The 25,098-nt window shown below is 39.2% G+C and overlaps 1 protein-coding gene across 1 annotated transcript in view; it reads right to left on the bottom strand.

The window, feature by feature from the left end:
• Positions 1-5,326: 5,326 nt before the first annotated feature.
• Positions 5,327-25,098, bottom strand: part of LOC307163812 (uncharacterized protein) — a 213,468-nt gene continuing 193,696 nt past the window's right edge. The window contains exons 2-3 of the mRNA XM_079880046.1: positions 8,637-9,312; positions 5,327-5,494 (exon numbers count right to left, since the gene is read on the bottom strand). Coding sequence (XP_079736172.1) covers positions 8,640-9,312 — 673 coding nt within the window. The 3' untranslated portion in view covers positions 5,327-5,494; positions 8,637-8,639. The remainder of the gene's footprint in view (positions 5,495-8,636; positions 9,313-25,098) is intronic.

Genomic DNA, 25,098 nt, shown 5'->3' with positions numbered 1-25,098 from the left:
ATATTTAATTGGTCATTAGTGTATTCCTCATTCTGTAATAGTTCTTTATACTCCTCTAATGTACTTTTCCTTCCTCTTTTTCCCTCTTCACTAATATTATTTGAGTTATGAATTTTAACAAAATTTTTAACCAGCATTTCTGCTTTCTCCTCATCTCTTACTGCTGTTGTTTCTTTACCAATTTCCAGTTTCCCTTCCCACTGTGTTACAAAATTTCCTCCAAAAATCCTTCTTTGTATTTTTCATTATTATCCTTACATTTGCCTCCTTTTATATTCAATAAAATTCTGAAAACTGTGATTCTTTTTTAACATTTTTAAAGCTTTATTTCTAGATTTAATTGCTTTATCACATTCATTTGTCCAGCATCCCACATAGCAACATTGTGACGGCCCAGATCCGGCCCACATCTGGCACACGCGGAAAGATGATCTGGCCCACATGCAGCATGGACTTACGGCACTTGGGTGGGCCACTCCTGTTTGCCAGATCTGGGCCACAAGCAGGCCATAGCAATGCCACATCTCAGCCAAGAGCAAAGAAATAAACCAGAACTGGAGGATTAAACAACTCCACAAACAGCATTACCAGCTTCACTTATTACCAACCAGACTGACTTTATTTCTGTCAGACGTCTACAAAAGTTTTTATTGAGAATTAACAGAGGTTTAACTATAATGTGTTTCATTTAAAGTCACCATTACAGTGAATAGTGTTTCCATTAGTTGGGCTCTTAACTCTTATTATATATTTTGTCTTCTTTGGCCGCTGTGACAGAGTGTTTGTCAAACACATTTGCAGCAGCAAAGAAAGCTAAAGTGAACTGAGATCAGGTGATGATGGTCACCTGTTGATGGTTTTATAATCATCATGAAATAACCTGTTTCACTGAGATAATTTGAATCTCACAATTGTGTTGTACCATTAATATATTCTCATCACAAACCCTGTGTTACTGCAGCATGAGATCCAGCAATATTATAACAATCAGTTAGAAGACTTTAACAAACATGAGCACGAAAAAAAATCCATGGTGACACACTTCATGTGCAAATCAGCACATGAATCTCAACAAGGGTGACAATATTTTTTTTTTTTTAGATTAATTCAGAACATCGCTGAAAAGCTACTAAATGCCACAACAAAAACAACAGCAAAAAAATAAAAGCACATATTTAGAATTAAACAAATTAATAGGACAATTTAGCTGCATAATTTATTCATGTTGCAATGCATGCTGGGAGTTTTGTACAATGATGGTACCCAGCATGCATTGCAGCAAAGTACTTTTGATTGTCACCATTGTTGAGATTCATACGTTGATTATTGATGTCTGTGTTTGTGATCGAACAGTAATGATTCGTGCTCATGTTTGTTAAAGTCTTCTAACTGATTGTTATAATATTGCTGGACCTCACGCTGCAGTAACACAGTGTTTCTGATGAGAATATATTAATTGTACAACACAATTGTGAGATTCAAATTATCTCAGTGAAACAGGTTATTTCATGATGATTATAAAACCATCAACAGGTAACCATCATCACCGGATCTCATTTCACTTTAGCTTTCTTTGCTGCTGCAAATGCGTTTGACAAACACACTGTCACAGCGGCCAAAGAAGACAAAATATATAATAAGAGTTAAGAGCCCAACTAATGGAAACACTATTCACTGTAATGGTGACTTTAAATGAAACACATTATAGTTAAACCTCTGTTAATTCTCAATAAAAAACTTCTGTAGACGTCTGACAGAAATAAAGTCAGTCTGGTTGGTAATAAGTGAAGCTGGTAACGCTGTTTGTGGAGTTGTTTAATCCTCCAGTTCTGGTTTATTTCTTTGCTCTTGGCTGAGATGTGGCATTGCTATGGCCTGCTTGTGGCCCAGATCTGGCAAACAGGAGTGGCCCACCCAAGTGCCGTAAGTCCATGCTGCATGTGGGCCAGATCATCTTTCCGCGTGTGCCAGATGTGGGCCGGATCTGGGCCGTCACAATGTTGCTATGTGGGATGGTACAATCTTCTTTTTTTACCTCCTTTCTTCGGTATAGTCTGACTTGCTGCTAATAATATCGCATTACAAATAGAATTATTAACATTAACAACACCTTCTTCTATATCAAATTTTTTCATTTCTTGCTCACTAATATACCTAAAAGTCTCCCAATCAGCATTTTCAAAAAAACATTTGTCCACTCCTCCTGTATTACCTTCTTCTATACTTAAATTAACTTCCACTACTATAGGGTAATGATCACTTCCTATAGTCATTTCTCTATTTACATCCCATAAACATACCCTCGCAAGTGAATTTGATACAAGTGTAAGATCAATAGCTGATTCTGTGCCTGTTCTGACATTAATCCTTGTACCCCTTCCATCATTTAAACATACTAGATCTTTGATCTCCATTAACTCTTCAATCACTGTTCCATTCCCATCATTGCAATTATCCCATAAAGTGCTATGGGCATTACAATCTCCATATAATTTGTCCTTCTAAATGTATGGTAAATTCATCCATTAACTCTAGTGATAATCTTTTACATGGATTATAAAAATTAATAATTTTAACATTTCCTTCTTTAAACAAAACTATAAATTCCAACTCATTACCTTTCCCAATAACCCTATATTGTATTCCATTTTTTACAAATATTATACACCCACCCCCAATTTCCTCCTCTCTATCTCTGCGTATACCATCATACCCTTTAATACTAAAATCTAATACTGGCATAAGCCAGGTTTCCTGGATACATATGATTTCTGGTTTCTTTCTAAGCCCTTTTATAAATCCTTTAAACTCTTGACCATTAGCTAACAAACTTCTTGCATTCCATTGTACAATATTCAAGTTGACTTATCACTTGCGCCTCCTGTCTTTCCACCATCTTCCAGTTTTTTTTTTTTTTTTTATATATATTTTCCCAAGATATATTATCTATACCCAAAAACCTTTCAGCTCCTTTCACAATTATTTTAATTTTCTCTGTTTTTTGTTAAACTTGATCTGTACAATTAATTACATAAGCAATGAACAAAATCAACTTATCCACTGTCAGTGCTGTGCTGCTTTCCTCTGCTTGACCAACCTCTTGTCTCATGATATGTTTAACAGTATCATCACTTCTCCTTTGCTCTTGAACCTTCTTCACTGCCTCTGAGTAACTTATGTTGTTTACCGCTTTCACTTTTTCAATTTCCACTGCTCTCTTCCTTACATCACATCCACTGTACGTTACCCTGTGTTGCCCACCACAATTACAGCATTTATTCTGTACACCCTCTCCACAGTTTTCAATTCTATGCTCACCTCCACACAGTGGTGTAGTCTAGTTTTTTGTAGTGAGTATACTCTAATATAACCCCCCCCCCCCCCCCCGCCGCATACTCAACCATCCCAGAGCGTCACCCCATAAGCACCACCACACTCACTAATGCATACAGTATGCATCGACATGTAATTGAGAGCATTATGAAGTACTAAGTGTTATCAACATGTCAATTTATTATAAGCAACACAAGACTTTAACAGCCAATGACATTTACAGCTGGGGAGACTGGACTGATTTTCTACTGTTTAGTGTTAATCACCATCTAACTCAGTCAGTTAAGAGCTACCTTTAGCCTTAGATGTTATATGAATACGGTCCCTGAAGCACAGGTTTTATCAGTTGACAATTTTCAACAATTTTTTTTTTAAACATTATAGGCACAAATACAAATTTACTTTTAGAAATGGTGTTTTTGTAAAAATTTTTTATTTTAAAATACATTTTACTGTGCAATTTCTTTCTAATTAATTTGAGTTAGACCGAACTTTTATTTTGGTGGGTTGTAGACATTTGAGTTTCTGTGTGTTTTAATAAACTATTATTATTATTTTTATTAGGCCTGAAGTATACTCTGTGCAATAGTAATATATTTCTGTTATAATTTCTTCAAGTTATACAGAACTTTTATTTTGACAGGTTGTCGTAAAGACATTACAGTTTCTATGTGTATATGAAACGAATGAATGGCGATAGTTTTATCAAAAGAAATGGTGAAATTCTCATCAAGTGACTCTCATAGCAGCTCTGCGATGAAATGCACGTGTAGCTTACATCATGTCTCAATACAGTGAAACGCTGAAAACACCACGAGCGTGAGTCACGCGTGCTTCTGTGTGTGTGTGTGTGTGTGTGTGTGTGTGTGTGTGTGTGTGTGTGTGTGTGTGTGTGTGTGTGTGTGTGTGTGTGTGTGTGTGTGTGTAGTGTAGTGTAGTGTAGTGTAGTGTAGTGTAGTGTAGTGTAGTGGAGCACACACTGAGCGCTCATTCCCAGAGACGCGTAGAACAATTGCAGTCTCTTTTAGCTTTAATATTCATAGACACTAGTCCATATCGAGATTTTATTCATTGTACAGCAGCTACTTTTGATATATTCATTCAAAAATAGCCAAATTCCGTGACGTTCTGCTTTATATAGCAAGTTCCATTTGTGACTGGATTCCGCGATTCGATCCGTCGCTTCGCAAACACAGACGGGGTGAATTTATGAATGAAAGTGTGAAAGTTCTGACACAAAACGAAGTTGATACGTATCCTCACGCTTTTTTTAAGTGGGTATACGCAAATCCTTGGCCTTTTCTAGTGGGTATACGGCGTATACCTGCGTATCACGTAGACTACACCACTGCCTCCACACTTGGGACATCTTTGTTTTCCTTTGCACACCGCTGCTATATGTCCATATCTCTGACATCTATAACAGCGGAATGGGGGAGGAATATATGGCCTCACTACGAAACTCATGTATCCAGTTTTAACTCTTTCCGGAAGCACTGAATCATGAAACTCCAAAAGAACTGACACACTATCAATCCTTTCCCCATTCATTGTTTTTTGCAACCTTTTTATTCTACTCACTTCCCCTCCAGAAATACTTCGTATGAGTTTTTCTAGATCTTCTTCGATTGGAATGCCTGTTATCACTCCCTGTTTCATTTTTCTCTCACCAAAATCTTTCTTTCATTCACTATTTTCTTGCACATATTGTCAATTTTTAACGCTTTGTTTTTTTGTTCTTCTGTTTTACATATTATCAGCAGACTTCCGTCTCTCAAAATTTTTGCCATATCCACTTCTCCTAACTTTTTTTTCCAACTCTTTAGACAACGCCATTGGACTAAGATTAACATGCTCATATTCCTTTCTGAATTTAAGAATTATTTTAAATTCCTCTCTTACAATCTTTTTGCGAACAGCCCTATTATCCTCATTCAATTCAATTCAATTCAAATTTATTTGTATAGCGCTTTTCACAATACATATTGTTTCAAAGCAGCTTTACAGAAAGTGCATTTCAGAAATGTACATAGAGAAATACAGTTAGTTAATCATGTATTGATTTAGGGCATAAACATCGCCAGCGTCGAGTCGTCTCTGCACGGGTGTTGGAGAATCTGTAGTTTCCATGAGAGGCTGGATACAAACTGGAGCTGACGATCTGTATTTACAACAGAAAAGCATATGGGAAATAATTAGCGTAGCTGCTGTTCGCAATATTAATGCATTCAATCTGATTCAACTGTAGTATAAAATGTAAGTATTATGTGAATGCCTGGCTGAAGAGATGCGTCTTTAATCTAGTTTTAAACTGGGACAGCGAGTCTGAGCCTCGAACAATATCAGGAAGGCCATTCCAGAGTTTAGGAGCTAAATGTGAAAACGCTCTCCCTCCTTTAGTGGACTTAGATATCCTAGGAATGACCAGAAGCCTCGAATTTAGTGATCTTAAAGAGCGCGATGGATTGTAGGGTGATAGAAGTTCCGTTAAATACACGGGAGCTAAACCATTTAGGGCTTTATAGGTCAGTAGCAATACTTTGTAATTGATACGGGACTTTATAGGTAACCAATGTAGAGACGACAGAATTGGTGTTATATGATCGTATTTTCTTGATCTAGTAAGAACTCTAGCGGCGGCATTTTGGACTAACTGTAGCTTGTTTATTGAGGATGCAGGACAACCAGCTAATAAAGCATTACAGTAATCTAGTCTTGAGGTCATGAATGCATGAACTAACTTTTCTGCATCAGAAACAGATAGCATGTTACGTAGCTTAGCAATGTTTCTAAGGTGGAAAAAGGCTGTTCTTGTATGAAATATGATTTTCAAAAGACAAGTTGCGGTCTAATATAACACCCAGGTCTTTTACTGTAGAGGATAAAGTAACAGGATACCCTTCTAAATTAAAGTTGTATTGTAAGAGGTTTTGTGGGCAGTTTTTTGGACTAATAAGTAATACCTCCGTTTTATCTGAATTTAATAGCAGAAAATTACATGTCATCCAGTATTTTATATCTTTAACACACTCTGTTAATTTAGATAATTTAGCGTTTTCATCTGGTCGTGATGAAATATATAATTGAGTGTCATCAGCATAACAGTGGAAATGAATTCCATGTTTTCTTATAATATTACCAAGTGGCAGCATATATATTGAGAATAGCAGAGGGCCTAACACAGATCCTTGCGGTACACCGTAGTTTACTGACGTTATCTTCGATTTTTCCCCATTTACGCAGACAAAATGGTATCGGTCTGATAAGTATGATCTGAACCAGCTTAATGCCTGTCCCTGAACACCAGTGTAGTTTTGTAGTCGGTCTAAGAGTATTGTGTGATCTATAGTATCGAACGCAGCACTAAGATCAAGTAAAACTAGTATTGAGATACAGCCTTGGTCAGAAGCTAAAAGTAAATCATTTGTGATTTTAACGAGCGCAGTTTCTGTGCTATGATGCGGTCTGAATCCAGACTGAAACTTTTCATAGATATCATTTTCTTGCAAGAAAGAGCACAGTTGAGCAGACACAACTTTTTCTAGTATTTTAGACATAAATGGAAGATTTGAAATGGGTCTGTAATTTGCTAGGTTATTATGATCTAATTGTGGTTTCTTAATGAGAGGTTTTATAACTGCCAACTTGAATATTCTTGGAACATGACCTAAGGATAAAGACGAGTTAATAATATTGAGAAGAGGCTCTTCCACTACAGGTAACACTTGTTTCAGTAGTTTAGTTGGTATAGGATCTAGTAAACACGTTGTTGGTTTAGATGCAATGATAAGTTTATTTAACTCTTCCTGTCCTATAGTTGCAAAGCGCTGTAATTGTTCTTGCGGGGTGATAATTGAGGCTGAATCATAAGACACCATTAAAGATTGTACATTTACAATTGTGTTTCTGATGCTTTCTATTTTCTCAGTGAAGAAATTCATAAAATCATTACTACTAAACTGTGACGGAATATTTTGCTCCGGTAACGTCTGTTTATTTGTTAGTCTAGCGACGGTGTTAAATAAAAACCTAGGATTATTTTGGTTGTTTTCTATTAGTTTGCGGAGGTGCTCAGCCCTGGCTGCTTTTAGGGCCTTTTTATAACGTGACATACTGTCTTTCCATGCGATTCTAAAGACCTCTAGATTAGTTTGTTTCCATTTACGCTCTAAATTACGAGTTTCTCTCTTTAGAACATGCGTAGCACTGTTGTACCATGGTGCTTTAGTTTTCTCTCTAACCTTTTTTAATCTAATTGGTGCAACGATGTCTAATGTACTAGAGAAAATGGTGCTCATAGTGCTAGTCATTTCCTCTAGTTCATCTGTTTGTTTGGGTTCACTGAGCAGCTGAGATAGATCAGGTAAGCTATTTGAGAAATGATCTGTAGTTGTTGGAAGGATTGTTCTGCCTGGTCGATAACGCGGCGCAACATGACAAATTTCAGCGGTACGTAGTATGCAAGTGACCATGTAATGGTCAGTGACTTCATCACTTTGCGGTATAATATCTATATCGGTTGGATCGGCTCCATGTGATATAATTAAATCTAGCGTATGATTAAGACGATGAGTGGGACCAGTTACGTTTTGCTTGACCCCAAAGGAGTTTAATAAATCTGTAAACGCAGCCCCTAAAGCATCATTTGAATTATCTACGTGTATGTTAAAATCTCCAACAATTAATGCTTTATCGACATTGACCAAAAGATCTGAGAGAAAGTCTGCAAACTCTTTTAGGAAATCAGCGTAAGGCCCTGGCGGTCTATATACAGTAGCCAAGGCTAGAGATAATATGGATTTCTTTCTTACATCTAAGAGAGTAACATTTAGCACAAGTACTTCAAACGAATTAAACCTGTGACCTGCTTTCTGAATAACAGTAAGAATATCTTTATAGATTATAGCAACACCACCGCCACGACCAATCAGACGGGGCTCATGCTTGTAACAGTATCCAGGAGGAGTAGACTCATTAAGACCGAAATAATCATTTGGTTTAAGCCAGGTTTCAGTAAGGCAAAGTACATCGAAACTATTATCTGTGACCATTTCATTTACAATAACCGCCTTAGGTGTAAGTGATCTGATGTTTAGAAGACCTAGCTTTATAAATTGTTTTTGTTCACTAATATTGAGATTTTCTGGTTTAATCACAATTAGATTTTTCTTAGATCCTGCAGTAGATTTATTATTTGATCTCACTAAACGAGGAATAGACACAGTTTCAATATAATGTTCTACATTGGTACTTATATCAGTTAAGTTTGGACAGCAAAGAGTGTGATTTGGACTTTGACTTACTAGTCATATGGTGTGTAGCGTCTTGGAGATGTTGTCCGACAGAAGAGCCGCTCCGATTCTGCTGGGGTGAAGGCCATCAGCACGGAAGAGCCTAGGTCGCTCCCAGAAAAGATTCCAATTATTTACAAAGAGCAGTCTCTGTTCATTACACCATGACATTAACCATTCATTTAGAGCAAATAATCTACTGAACCTTTCGTGTCCTAGTCGGTAGGTGGGAAGCGGTCCAGACACGATGATCGTTGTTTCAGGCGATGTACTGCGTACCGTCTCGATCAGGCTCCTGTAGTCCTTCTTCAGAACCTCCGACTGCCGTAGCCTGATGTCGTTCGTTCCCGCGTGCAGCACGACAGCTCCGACGGGCTCGTCACCATTCAGAATCCCGGGAACCTGTGCAGCGACATCGAGAACACGAGCACCAGGAAAGCAGTGAGTGCGAACCTTACCTTTACCTATGGTAGCACGGACATGCCGGACGATGGAACTGCCGATGATCACAGCGTCGCATTCCGTCTCGCGTAGAGGGGAGAAGCGGTTCCGGGTGGAGATCTCGAAGGCCGGGAGGGGCGGAGAGGTCCTAGCTCTGGTCCTGGCCCGCGTCTTCCGCTGTGGAATCACCCAGGGTCCATGTTGTTGTGTCGGTGCCGGAGTGAATGAAACCAGGGATGATCGCATCCTGGGCAGAGAAACACATGGAGTAGACGAGGTCGGAGTCAAAAGGTTACTAACCACTGACCTGTGAGCATCGGCGTGTGATGTTTCAAGCGCGAAACGTCGATCTCGTAGCTCGGCCTGTCTCTCTAGTAGGTCGCGGATCTGCTTCTCCACGGATTCCAGCTCTAACTGCACAGAATGCAGCTCGAAGGTGTCCTCACCTGCACTCAAAGGTAACGTTAGACACACATCCGTTATATTCGCCATTATAGCAGATGTGCTATAATGGCGAATTATAGCTTTCAGTGATACGGGTGTAAATAAGTCGATCGATAGGCGCGACCACGCGTGTAATGCTAGCGGGCTAAGGCTAGTAGCGGAAGTTCGAAAGGTTGGATATATGTAGCGATATCAGAGCAATCCGATTGTTTTTTAAGGAGAATAGTATTCCAGATATGTTCACACGCTATAAAAATGAAAAAGTTCGTTTGTAAAAGAGTGTAAAGAAGAAAAACAAGATTTCTGAATTAATTCGACGGAGCTCCAAACACAACAACTCACTCAGTCGCGACGCATGAACTGTTTCTGAACTGTTTCCTTCTAATCCCCGTTTACTGGATTGGCTTGCTACCAGATTCCCTTAATTTCGTCCTTTTCCGACTCCCTACTAAACTCCAATCATCAAACTCCATATCTTCTTCATTAACAATCTCAGAATTCATCTCAATCCAGTCACAAACCAGTTTATGCCAACCGCAGTCAACTCCGAAAAAATCGTCCCGCGTCTCCAGCAGACTGTGCCGTGTGTTTCCGGTGTGGTGAATAATACGGTTACTCGGTGTGTTGAGTCCGGCCGTAGGACCCCATTAGTATGCCAGTAGTATGCCTGATCTAAATCTGTTCTCGCGATAACTTGTAGCTAACGTGAGCTGTTTTAGTGTTATTATGTGGTAGCTTTATGTAGAATGCTAAATCCCGCTGCTATATGCAAGGTAAGATTAAATTAAATTTTATATTGTATATGTAAATTGTATATATTCTATAGCTAATATTTAAAATCTCAAGTTGCGTCAATAGCAGGAGAAAGACATTTAAAAATACTACGAAATTTAAAAATACTACTGTTATTGTGTCACGAAATATAGTTTTAAGAGTTTTTCAGTCGGTAATGTAGTTGTTTCAATCTCAAATATGTTGTTTGTTTATACAGATAGCGCCTATTTAAAAATTTGATCTGATGTTTTCGGAGATGTGAGATCCAAGGGATCACCGGGTGCTCAGCGCTCATGTATCCCGCCTGGAACAGCCTTACCTCGGCTAGAGCTGCTGCTGCTCTCTAGTCTAGTGGAGTGGTTAAACATGAGATATAATTCGTCTTGTGGGATGATCTTTGATATCATTAATCTATAATTTGTTCCCTGGCAAATCGTTTTGGCTGAGGGCAAAGTTTTAGTTTCATAACTTTATATAACGTTAAATTATTTAGGCTATTTATCTTTAACGTTGTAGCCTGCTGACTTATGTTTGACTGAATTGTTTAATTACTTTATTTCTTGACTTGTATGGCTACTTATACTTTCATAATTGCTATTATTGATCAATAAAACTGAAATTTAACAAAAAGAGACAGGGTTGTGTCATTTTATTTTATATAGCCTATGTAAGAATATTTTATATATATATATATATATATATATATATATATATATATATATATATATATATAAAAATATGATATCACCAACACGGCATGTATTTTTTCATGTATGGGATGGGAAGTATTTCAGAGTATCACTGACAAAGGCTCACCATGGGTGCAGCAGGCGTAATGATATGACGCAGCGCCTGAAAATAGTCCCCAGCTCGGTAACTTCTTCCAACGTGACCAGGACTAAGTTTGTCTAACCTATTAGACCTATTTTCAGGCTCTGCGTCATATCATTACGCCTGCTGCACCCATGGTACAGCCGCACAGCTTCTTGATTATTACACCGGAATGAGAGTAGTTCCTAGCCATATAGGCTTAGAAAATCGCAACTTTTCATTTTCCGTCGATCTTACACGGTTTAACTACAGAAGAGTCAAGTTTTAAATAGGAAAAATATTGAAAATCGTTGGTCATTTTGAAAGAAACGCTACTGGGCTCATCAGAATCAATGATCTATGCTAAGATATGCTAAAAGTGGTACCGTCAGACCCGGATTTCGGCTGAATGGATTTTAAAACGGTAAAACTCAACTGTTTAACTCTGGGGGAGTTGTAAAATGAGCATATTTCCAAAAAAGTGGAGTATCCCTTTAACTGGAATTCCTAAAAGTTAATAATAAAAAAAGCTAAGTTAGTTAATGTATATGGCCATGAGAGCCCACATTTGGCCGATTAATGCCATATTTTAAAAAAAGCACATTGCCCCTCTGGAACTCCTACGGTGCTTCTCATTTCTTGTTTGTGCATCTTCATTTTCTTTCCTCGCATCTCAGCTCCACCCCCTGTAGGATGCGTGGGAAGGACGCAAGGAAAGAAAAGGAGGACGTAGGAATCGAATGAAAGCTTTTTTATATACATTGGAATACTTGATAACTCGAGCGCAGGGCTGTGCGATATAGCTAAACAATTTATCACGATATGTTTCATATCGTTCGGTATCGATAATTATTTAAATTTTTTATAACCCTTTTTTTGAAGACAAGTAGAAAAGTTTGAATTTAAACCAAAGTTTTATTTTTATTTTTTATCCACATTATTAAGGCAAACAACAAATTATATTAGTTTTAGCATTCAAAAATAAAATGTACACAAAAATATCTTCTTTATGTCTTATATTAAGATAAAGAAGTAAGTGTTAAAGAGAGTTATAAAATGTGTGTAATGCAAAAGTGTAAACGTAGAACAATCAAGGCAAACTTTGAGGTAGATCAACATCTGTAATCAGTAGGGGTGTAACGGTTCACAAAACACATGGTTCGGTTCCATACGACACAGCGGTGTCACGGTTGGTACGTTTTCAATACAGCCAAAAGAAAGAAATGCCAGAGAAATTTCCTTGATTTTTAAAAAATATATTAAAGATTTTTTTTTTTTTTAAATAAGTGTGAGTTTTCCTAAATTTTGAAACAGTTTGAAACAATTTTGAAATTTTGAGTTCTTCAATGGTCTAGTGGTTAGAGCTTTTGCCCAAGCGTGTCAGAAGTTACGGGTTCTAATTCGCACTCGTATAGTTTTTTTTTTCCAATCAAAACCGAATATGTTCATCAGTGGTTGTATATCAAGCAGGGACTAGGGCTGTCACGATTATGAAATTTGGCTGACGATTAATTGTCTAATAAATAATTGCAATTGTGACGATCTATGACGCAATAAATCTATGCAATTATGACGGTCTGTTTTAGGGCTTTGGCGATTAATTGTCATTTAATAATTTATTTAATTTAATCATTTGGAAGTTGTCACTTGCAATAACAAATTAATACACTTAACAGCTTTAAATATTAAAGTAATTTATTCAATGAAAAATGTGTATCTTTCAAAAATGTGTACATTTAAAGAACAAATGTAAATACAATTTTGAAAATATGAATAATAGAAACAATCACCATAAAATTACCATACCACAAAAAAAGACTCATTCCCTATCTCATTCCCAACTAAAGTAAAATATAAATATATTTTACAAATTAAAAAATTCTGTAAATAACAGAAACAATGAATCACAAATATAAACTATGACCATAACAGAACAGGGGGGTATTGCACAAAAGCAAGATAAGGGATTAAGCTGGGATTTTCCAGTTATCCTGGCTGAATTTAGCCCTGACTCGGTTGCATGAAGGGAGGCTAAATTAATCTACATTAAGTTACTATGGAGATTTACACTTTGCAGCTAGCCTGCTCCGGAGCAGGCTAACAACCAGGCTAAGATTAATCCTAGTGATTTATCGGCTAGTTCCTCCCTAAATCCTACTAGATATTAATGTGTTTTAGTCACTTCATGGTCCTGCATTAAAATACTAGATATACTGTCATTCATCCAAGTATGCGTACTGTTATTTTAGTTATTATTGAAAACTGCTGTTAATTTCAATGTCAGAGGTTTGATGAATATTATTTGAGATTTAAAGCATTTATTGTCATACACCCAGTGAGGAAAGCAGATTTTCCTGAGCAATTATTACTTTACTGTCCACAATGAATGCCAACACAGTTCAAAAGAACTATACAATACAATATGAGAAATAGAATATAGACTGTAGGCTATATCTATATATGCAAGTATAGAGTAGAAATGTACTGTTGAATGAGAAAAAATATCAATATATTATATTTTATTGCAGTTGATGAGATACAGTGCTCTGCATAAGTTTAGACACCCATGCTAAAGTTGACTAAAAAGAGGAATAAAAAAATCATCTTTTGGAAACTGAACTTAATGCCTTAATTAAAAAAATAGGAAAAATCCAACCTTTAAGGACACCAATTTTCTTTGTGAATGAATAATGTATCATAAATAAATAAATGTTCTTGTTATGGGAATTTTTGATTTTCCATGATTCACAGTATTGATTTTCATTTACTTTCAGCATGACATTGAAATGATCCTTGACTGATGTGTGTGTGTTTTTAAACACTGGGAAACAGGTGAGATGTCAGGAGGAGGCAGATTGAAAAGGGACCTCTGACCCCTAGGGTCAGTGGCCGCCCAATTTAGAACTTGTGAGTTTGTAAGAACAAACTTAGCAGTATCAGAAAACTAGCAGGGAAGCCTCTCCTTGTTTAGATAAGGGCCTGTAAGCAGACGACCTTGAAAGCAGTATAAAGACTCCTCTGCCCTCCCTCCCTGGTCGCACTTGTTTCACAGACTGTACTGGTGACTTCTGTGTGGCAACTGGGCCTTCTTGCAAGAATAAATACTTTTAAAAGACAATTTGACTCAGAACTGTCTCTTACGCAGGTGATGATTGTTTAACGAATATTTTTGCCACAACAGTTCTTCCTTAAAATACAGGGTGCATACGTCTGGACACCCCTATGTTAAATTCCCATAGAGGCAGGCAGATTTTTATTTTTAAAGGCCAGTTACTTCATGGATCCAGGATACTATGCATCCTGATAAAGTTCCCTTGGCCTTTGGAATTAAAATAGCCCCACATCATCACATAGCCTTCACCATACCTAGAGATTGGCATGGTTTTATTTCAGTTAGCCTAATGATTTGCATTGAGAGATGATCTTATGGAAATAACTCCATGCCAATCTCTAGGTATGGTGAAGGCTATGTGATGATGTGGGGCTATTAGATGGATAAAAATAGAGCAAATTATCTGATTATAGATTACATCAAATCAATTAGAAACAAAACCTACATACAAATTGATAAGAGTAAAAAGATTAAACAGATTATTGACATAAAATAAACTAAATAGATCAAATAGATGCACATAGTGGGTATGTGTTTGCAATTATTCTACATGTTAAATGCATGTCCACTGGTCACATTTAAGTCGGTCCGCTATTGTTTGCCAAGCATTCTCTCTTTGCTTTATTACAGCAGCTGTATTGCCTTTTTTACATATTATATGTTTCACTTTTTTATACGTTTCCATAAGAAGCTGTTGCTCATTAGGCGAAAAGTATGCCGCACGGGTTTTGTCCATTTTTGCATCGGTGATTCTGTGATCGATTTCGTGATCTTTTTAAGAATGCCGTGAACGCGCATTTATCCAAACTATATACACCCGGCTTGACATATCCGCGCGTTCTCATCCTGGCTCAGCAAACGTGCAACGGATTAAGCCAGGATGCACTGATTAAACTAGGTCAAGCCGCGACTGTTCTGTTATCCTGGCTTTCTTAATTCTACTTTTGTGCAATACCCCTCTGGCCATACAAGTCAAATTCTGGAACAAAAACAATCCTGCTCCTTAATGGCTTGGTAGATTACGGGAAAGAAACACTAGCATGTTGACTTTCTCTGGCTTAAGACAGCATGGGGTGACAATATTGCCAGCTCTACTGAGCATTCTTTCCGAAGCAGTTCTTGTTGCACGAATGCACATGTACTTTCTTGCCAACTTGGAAATGAAAGAAAACCTGGATTCATTGTCTCGCCACCACATTAGAGGCTCTAGTTATCTAGTGTTATCTAGTGCCTCTTCCTGTAGGTACCGTGACAGTTCAGCATCAGCTTGCTCTCTTTTTGGTAAGCCATGTGTAGAAGGTTGGGTTCCTCTTTTCTGCTGCAGATCACAATCTCTTCTTTTGTGGAGGAGGTGCAGAAGGTGTTGTAGACACATCATCATCTGCCGCAGCTCTGTCACACACTGTAGACAGTAAAGGGGTAGCTTTTACCTTAAGCAGGATGTATATCTAATATAAGCCTTATATTGGTGTATATATACACTGAATGAAACCAGTTAATGTAAGGCTGCTTTCACATCTGTAGTTTGGTTCATTTGGTCCGGACCAAGGGCGAAAAATTATACTTTTCACACCACACTGATCGCTCTGGTCCGGATCAGTTGATAAAACGAAACCAAAATGCAGTCACGTGACAACATCCACATCACTCTTTGGCCAGATGTGTCTTGAATGCACTTCCATAACTGCACTACTTTTGGTCAGAATTAACGTGCGGGAAAATTCCAACAGAACTCCCGGAAGTAAACAAAGAGGTGGAAAATATGGCAGACAACATGCCATTGTTTACTATGGAGGGACGACTGTGTGGGCTGATTGTATCCCTGGTCATATTTTTTATATAGTTTGTCTACACCACTTTAGACGAGCAAAAATATTTGAGAATAAAGCAAGGATGCGGCTCGAAAATAATGTTAATAATTTCTATCCGGCTATGTGCCGTATTACTAGAGAGTAGAGCAGCACCATCCCAGGAGGGATGAATACCATCTCTTTTCAACAGGTCAGGTCTGCCCCAAAAACTTTTCCTATTGTCTATGAATTCTATATTATTTTGCGGACACCACCGCGACAGCCAGCCATTGAGTGAACACAATCTACTAACTAACTATCTCATCACTCCTGCGAACAGGAAGGGGGCCAGAGCAAATTACAGTGCCTGACATCGTACTTGCGAGTTCACACACCTCTTTAACGTTAATTTGAGTGATCTCCGACTGGCGAGCATCATTAGTGCCGACATGAATAATAATCTTAGAGAATTTACGATTAGCATTAGCCAGCACTTTTAAATTTGCTTTGATGTCAGGCGCTCTGGCTCCCGGCAAACATGTGACTATGGTGACTGGTGTCTCTATTTTCACATTCCGTTTAATATAATCGCTAATAACTATGTCACATTCAACAGGATTCTCAGTGGGTGTGTTATTATTCCTGTTCGCAGGAGTGATGCGATAGTAAGCAGATTGTCATCACTCAATGGCTGGCTGTCTAAGTGGTGTCCGCAAAATAATATAGAATTCATAGACAATTAGTAAAGTTTTTGGGGCAGACCTGACCTGTTGAAAAGAGATGGTATTCATCCCTCCCTCAGGTCAGAAAGCCTACAGACTGGTAAAACCGACCGTCTGCTAGCGGCCTCACCTCACCGAGGTTAGATAAATCCCATCACATAGAGAATCTTTCACCTAGATATCATCATATAGAGACTGTGTCTGTTCCCTGAATTAGGAAATACAAAAAAATTCCAAACCCATCTAACGGTAAAAATTTAATTGATGTTCAACAAATAAAAAACAGATATAATACAAATGAGCAAATGATAAAGCTTGGGTTTCTGAATATCCGATCCCTTACTTCAAAAATCACTTATTGTTAATGATATGATTACAGATAATAACCTAGATGTGCTGTGTTTGACAGAAACCTGGCTAAAAGCAAATAATTACATTACTTTAAATGAGTTCACCCCCCAAGATTACGGTTATAAACATGAACCTCGTCTGAAAGGCAAAGGTGGAGGTGTTGCTGTATTTATAGTAATATGTGTGATATAAGTGTTGGTGCTTAATATAACAAGATCTAGTGTAAATGATAAATCACGTTTGAGATTTGTGCTGGCTACTGTATACAGGCCACCAGGGCACCATACGGACCATTATAAATGAACTCAGAATTTTGCGTCACTCCCGTTATGTCCACTGGAGTACATGCAGATGCTTTGTTCACCATCGGCAGGCTGAGCTGTACATTCCTTCAATCTGGACACCCACTCTGTCCCCCCTCAGTAAGTCAAGCAGACAAATCAGTTTCAGGAACCTTAAAAACTTCAACCCAGCCACCCTGACTACTGATCTCTGTCATCTCTCCACTGCCAACCCTCTTTCAGTCATTAAATCTGTGGATCTTTACAATTTATCCCTCAGCTCCTTCCTGGACCGTCATGCCCCAGTCAAGTCCAGAACCGTCACCTTCAAACGCTCAGCCCCCTGGTACACCAAGGAGCTGCGGCTACAGAAGAGAACAGGGCGTGTCCTTGAACGGCGCTTCAAGGACTCAGGACTTGCTGTTCACAAGCTAGCGTCCCGGGAACATCAGAGGGCCTACAGCAAGTCCCTCAGTGACACACGGTCCCGGTTCTACTCCCACATAATCAACAATAGCCCTGGTAACTCCAAGCAACTTTTCTCAACCATAAATCATCTCCTCAAACCTCAGATCCCCCTACACTAAATAATACACAGGAGCGTTGCAATACCTTCATCTCCTTCTTCAAAACGAAAGTTGAAAAGATCCGTTCCCTTCTCTCCAGCCCCCCTGCCCTCCAGCCCCCCGCTGTATCTGCTCCATCGCAGCCGCCCCCTCTTCTCCCTAGCCCCTCTGCCCCCCCAGTTACATCCACTGACCCTCAATCTGGGACTACCCAGCTCCTCTGCTGTTTCACGGATGTCACTCAGCATGACATCGAAGACCTCCTAAGGAAGATGAAGCCCTCCACCTGTGACCTGGACCCATTTCCCTCAGCCCTGATAAAAAGTAATAAGTCTGCAATAAGTCCCTTGATCACCAAAATCATCAATCAGTCTCTCCGGTCTGGCCAAGTCCCTACGTCTCTGAAAACTGCGGTCATCAAGCCACTACTCAAGAAGCCCAGCCTTGACCCCAAAGTACCTGCCAACTACCGCCCCATCTCCAACCTCCCTTTCCTGTCAAAGGTGTTGGAAAAGGTAGTTTCTTTTCAACTCCACAATCATCTCATAACAAACAGTCTTTATGAGAAGTTCCAGTCTGGTTTTCGCTCTGGCCACAGTACAGAAACTGCCTTGGTCAGGGTTACCAATGACCTGCTGATGACAGCTGATGCTGGCTCTCCATCACTTCTCATCCTTCTCGATCTTACCGCAGCATTTGAAACCGTGGACAGTGTTGGGGAGTAACGGAATACATGTACCGGCATTACGTATTCAGAATACAAATTATGAGTAACTGTATTCCGTTACAGTTACAATTTAAATAGTTGGTATTTAGAATACAGTTACATTGTTGAAATCAATGGATTACATGACGATACTTCTCTGTTTCACGAGTTTATTCACTCTCTAAATAAATTAAGGCAACTCCATGCATCTCCTAGAAGCCCCAATATGAAAACGAAAAAAAATGTGCGGTTTGCGTGACCAGTCACAATCCATTAATGGAGTCGGAAGAGGAACAGCGGGAGCTAGAGGTAGATGGAGCCGGAACAACAGAGCAGGGCAAGAATGCGTTATATCTTGGAAATTCAAACAGCATTTCACATTAAAGAAAGAGAAGGGAGAACGAAATATAACTGTGCAGTGCAACCTCTGCTTGCCAGCAACCAACCTCCTTTCAGCGTCCAAAGACTCCACCTCAAATCTGAAGAAGCATCTTAAAGTAGGCCTACGTTTTTTTTTGTTTTTTTCAAATACGTGCAGTCAAAACTTGAAATATAAATTCTCAGAAAATGCATTAATACCAATAGTGAAACGTCTGTTAATAAAGGAGTCCAGACCGCTAGAAAAATATCGGTCTACATGCGTTTTAAATTTAATATGAGGGAAATAAACATGCGTGACACAAAAAATCTTGAACTTTTAGGTGGCAAAATATATTTTGTTATTCTGTGAATTAGGCTACACTGCGCAAACCAAAAGTAATACTACTCACCGGATGAAGAACGGTTGGCTCTCCAAAGAACATAAAATATTAATTTTATTTTATTTTTCGTATTCGCATTTATGAGAAAAAAAAAAAACAATGTTATGGTCGTGACAGTTCTCCGTTACGGACGTGAGCGCTCTGAACGCAGCACTAAAAGACTGCTTTAAAACTTTCACAGAGACCTCAAACAAAAAGCACAAAGCCTTTCTTTAAAGTGAATTTCGTTTTGTATTAATTGTATCTTAATTTTAATCAATGTTTCATCAACCAATTGATAATTGATAAATAAGAAGTAAATATAGCAGACAAAAGATAATCAGGACATGGAGGCGCCAGCGCGTGAACTGGAGCTGGTCTCATAAATCAGCGCCCGTTTCACAGCCTACTCTGTTTGCAGTGCGTTTTTTTTTTCTCCGTACCCATGTTACCAGATTAGAGCTTTCACACTGCGGTCCGTTTATCTGTTCCAGCTGCGTTGCGTATACAGCAGTACAGAGATCGTTTCCGCACCGAGTCTATTTCTGCTGTGCCGCAAACGCTGAATTAAAGTGACAGCGCATGTTTCGTGGTCAAAATGAACACAGATTGAGCTGAAAATGTATTAATTTCACCATAAATGTAAATAAATTTATGTAAAAATGTAAAAAGTATCCTTCCCAACACTGACCGTGGACCACCATATTCTTTTACACCGCCTCCATACCTCCATTGGACTCTCTGATACTTCTCTGGCCTGGTTTACATCATATCTTACGGACAGAACTGAGTATGTATCCCTGGGTGGTGCCAAATCGGACACACACTCTATCACCTGTGGTGTCCCTCAAGGATCGGTCCTTGGCCCCACCCTCTTCACGCTGTACATGCTCCCCCTTGGACATGTCATCAGCCGGCATGGAATATCTTTCCATTGCTATGCTGATGACACCCAACTTTACATCAAAACAAACCCAACCCCTTCTGCAGCCCTTTCCACACTTTCCACTTGCCTGGAGGAGATAAAGACGTGGATGGCAGCTAACTTTCTGCAACTTAACAGCTCAAAAATGGAAGCCATTCTTGTTGGCACTCTGCACAAGACCCGGTCATCCACCAGCATCACCTTTTCCGGCCATGACATCCACCTCTCATCCTCAGTAACAAACCTTGGTGTTAGAATGGACCCTCACTTGACCTTTGAGGCCCACAATTAAACATCTTTGTAAAACCTCCTTCTTTCACCTCAAGAACATTGCAAAACTCCGCCCCATACTCACTTTCCCCGATGCTGAAAAACTTGTCCATGCCTTTGTCTCCTCCAGGCTGGACTACTGCAACGCGCTCCTCATCGGGATCCCAAGCAAGAACATCCAGCAGTTGCAGTATATTCAGAACTGTGCTGCTAGAATCCTGATGGGCGTGCGGAAGTACCACCACATCACACCCATCCTCAAATTGCTCCATTGGCATCCATTGGCTGTCCAGTACAGGATTGAATTCAAAGTTTCCCTTCTGTCCCACCCCCTTATATCTCAAACAACTCATCACCCCCCTTTCCTCCTCACGCCATCTCCACTCTGGACAGGCCAACCTCCTCCAGCCTCCGAGGACAAGGCTTCGAACCGTGCCTTTTGTTCAGTTGCACCCAGTCTGTGGAATGCTCTCCCTGTACATCTAAGGGCCCCTCAGACTGTGGACTCTTTTAAAAAAGGCCTTGAAACCCATATTTTTAGAAAAGCCTTTTATGGCTAAAGGTGTTATTTTATTGTTTCTGTTTATTTTTGCATTGTAGCACTTTGAGGTCATTTCTGTTTTTACTCTGTTTTGCATTGTAGCACTTTGAGGTCATTGAATTGATGTAAAGTGAGTTATAAATAAAACAAGTAATAAAAACTCAGTGAGTGTTTTAGCGCAATTTTCTCACCTCATGGGATCACAACACTAAGAGATAGTAAATCTTTTCCTGGATTTTTTTTGTGCGTTCCCGAGATAAGACCTTCCTTAACATAATGCCGAAAACCCGAAGTCTCTAGGTGGTCTGGTTGAGGAGTAGATAGAAGTGCAAGATTGGTGCGCACAGACGCACAGAACAGAAATCATGAGTTAACAATCGCAATTTGTCCGGTGGAAAATTGCGCTAAAAAATATATATATTATTATTATTATTATCAAAGAATTTGCGGACTTTCTATCAGAGTTAGTACTGGCTGCAGATAAAGTCCTAATTGTTGGTGATTTTAATATACATGTGAATATCGAAAAAGATGCATTGGGATTGGCATTTAAAGACATTCTGAACTCTAGTGGAGTTAGACAACCCGTGTCTGGACATACTCATTGTCGTAATCATACTCTAGATCTAATATATCACACAGAATAAATGTTGAAGCTGTTAAAATTCTGCAGCAGAGCGATGACATCTAAGATCATTATAGTCTCATGTAAATTACATTTAGCCAAGACTCCAAAGCTGACTCTGTGTTACAAATGTTAGACCTATCACTTCTGCCACTAGATAGATGATAGATAGACCTTTATTGTCCCCTGGGGGAAATTCTTTTTCACAAACACTGTTAGATACAAACAACATGGACAAATACACACACAACACATCTGCAGATGGTGAGGAGCAGGATTAGCGCTTAAAACCGTTAAGAGCAACAATGGCAGAAGGGACAAAGCTTTTACTGAAGCGTGCCCGCTTCCACCTCAAAGTCCTGTACCTGCGGCCTGAGGGCAGCAGGCAGAAGTGGCTGTGGAGGGGATGATCTGGGTCTCTGCTGACAGTCCGGGCCATGCGTGTGATGGCTTTATTGTTTTGGTGGCCGAGGTCTATAATTGGCAGGCTGATGACTTTGGATGCAATGTAGGTGACCTTGGTGAGTTTATTTCTATTGGTGTTGGATAGCATATTATAGTAACAGGGGGAGCAGTAAAGAAGGATGGGTTGGATGATGCTGGTGTATAACAGTAAGAGATGTTTAGGGGTGACACAGAGGGCACAAAGCTTGCGGAGAATGTGAAGTTTCTGCTGGGAACGTTTATGAATATTGATAACATGTTGCTCAAAGGTAAGTTTATTGTCCAGTGTGAGTCCGAGGTATTTGAAGTGATTGACACGTTCAACTATTTTGTTGTGAATGATAGTAGGTGCCAGGTCCGGGGTGTGGGCTTGGGTGTGGATGAGTAGCTCCTTGGTCTTGTCTACATTCAGCTCCAGGAAGTTGTCGGAGCACCACTTAGTGAAGTGGGTGACAGACTGGTGGTAATCAGTTATGGAGTTACTGTCCTTGAGAAATGCCAGAATGGCAGTGTCATCTGAGTATTTGAAATATGTGGTGACAGGGAAAGGGCTGGTTCAATCATTGGAATAGAGTGTGTACAGGAAGGGGCTGAGTACACACCCCTGGGGAGCGCTTGGTGATTATGGTGGATGAGGTGACTGATCCAATTCTGACAGCTTGTGGTCTATTGCTGAGAAAGTTGTGAATCCAGTGAATGAAGAGTGGGGACAGGTTGAGGGTTTAGAGCTTCCTGATCATCTGGTGCCGTTGTATTGTATTGAAGGCTGAGCTGAAGTCGATGAAGATGATAGATGCAAAGGTACCAGGTGGCTCAAGATGTTGCAGAAGGGGGTGGAGGAGACATGCCACGGCATCCTCCGTTCCCCGCTTAGCCTTATAGGCAAATTGATATGGGTCCAGCAGAGGTCTAACAGCAGGGAGGATGGAGTGAAGAATGAGCTTTTCCAGGCACTTCATCATGATGGAGGTAAGTGCAATTGGTCTGTAGTGATGTGGCTCAGATGGACGGGGCTTCTTTGGGACCGGGATGATCGTGGAGGTTTTCCAGGCTATGGGGATGTGTGCTGACCTGAAAGGGTCCCAGAAAATAGTGTGTAGTATTGGGGACAGCTCCATAGCACACAGCTTAAGCACCCTAGCTGGGATGCCATCTGGACCCGGTGCCTTGCCCATTTTACACCTGCTCAACTGCTGGCGTACATCCTCCACTGTAAACGGAGGCCGAGATGGGGGGTCTAGTGGCAGGGCACTGAGCAGCTCATCACAGAGAGCAGAGTGGTCAACGGTATCAAAGCGTGTAAAGAAAGAGTTCAGAGAGTCAGCAGAAGTCTGGTGTTCATACAGCTGAACTCCTGTTCAATCTTGACTTTATACCTGAGTTTGGTCTTGGTTATGTCATTTTTAATCTGTCTGTTTAGTATGTTGACAGTGTTCCAGTCCTCACGCTGGAAGGCTTTGAGCCTTTCTTTCATTGTAATTTTAATGTGTGATGTGATCCAGGGATTGGAGTTAGGGTACTTCTTAAATGTCCTTGTGGGTATAGTGGATGATATGCAGAATTTTATGTAATCTGTAATTACCAAAATCCTGTGCTCCAAGTCTCCTTGAAAAATATCCCAATCTGTGCACGCTAGAGATTCCTGCAGCTGTGCAACTGCATCCTCCGACAAGATTGCGGCGTTATGGATGGTGGGTTTAGCGCGTTTCAGTTCCGACTTGTAATGCGGAAGCAAAACAATAACATTGTGGTCGGAGTAGCCGAGTGGAGGATGTGCTTGGACATCAAACGCATCAAAGATGTTACCGTAACATAAATCCAGGGTGTTGTGCTTCCTCGTGGGAATGTCCACATACTGGTGCAAAGATGGCATAACCCAGTCCAGTCTACAGTTGTTAAAATCACCCATTATGAAGAGCGGAGCATCCGGATACTTAGCCATCATAGAGCTAGCATCCTCTGCTAGTACCCTTACGAAAAAAAAAGTATACTTCAAGTTCATTTTATGAAGTATACTTGAGTAATGTTCAAGTATATTTTTAAGTATACTTTATGTAGTAAGTATACTAATGTCAATATGTACTAGTAGTAAACTTGTAAGTGTACTATTTTAATACCGCTTGGGACTAAATTGGCCCACTTGAAGTATATAAAAGTATATGTTTAAGTGTACTATAAGTGTAACAGTAGTAAACTTTAAGTGCACAACTAGTTTATAATTACGTTTCTCATTTGTACTGCAAGTGAACTTATGAGTATACTAGTAGTTTACTATTTTAATACTTGTAGCAACTTTGAAGTATACTCTCAGTAAACTACTAGTTTAGTAGTTTTATACTACAAGTTTTATTTTAATGTACTCTCAGTAAACTACTAGTTTAGTAGTTTTATACTACAAGCTTTCTTTAAGTGAACTTAACATCATGCTTATAGTTTACCATTTATATATTATTTTTACTCTTTTAGTGTACTCTCAGTAAACTACTAGTTTAGTAGTTTTATACTACAAGTTTACTGAGAGTACACTAAAAGAGTAAAAATAATATATAAATGGTAAACTATAAGTATGATGTTAAGTTCACTTAAAGAAAACTTGTAGCCAAGTATTCTTTGAATAATTAAAATTTTAAGTATATCTCGATCAAAAGATTGAGTACAAGTATAGCCCAAATATACTTGGACTTTTCTCTCAGTATAAGTCAAGTACACTTAAGTGTAATTAAGTATATTTTTGAGAAGTATATAAAATGTAGACTGAAAGTATGCTTTCTTCTTTTTAGTTGAAAAGTATACTAATAGAACACTTGAATAAACTTATTTTCCATGCTTATTTTATTTACTCTATAGGCTATTCCACCAGAAAGTTTGTTACTATATAAAGCTGAACATGTTAGTTTAAGACGGTATGTAATATTATGTTTTTAAAAAAAGT

This window comes from Squalius cephalus, assembly GCF_949319135.1.
Source record: "Squalius cephalus genome assembly, chromosome: 1".
NCBI classification, from domain to species: Eukaryota; Metazoa; Chordata; class Actinopteri; order Cypriniformes; family Leuciscidae; genus Squalius; species Squalius cephalus.
Note: the sequence above shows the minus strand (reverse complement) of the source record. Positions and strands in the feature narration are given on the sequence as shown.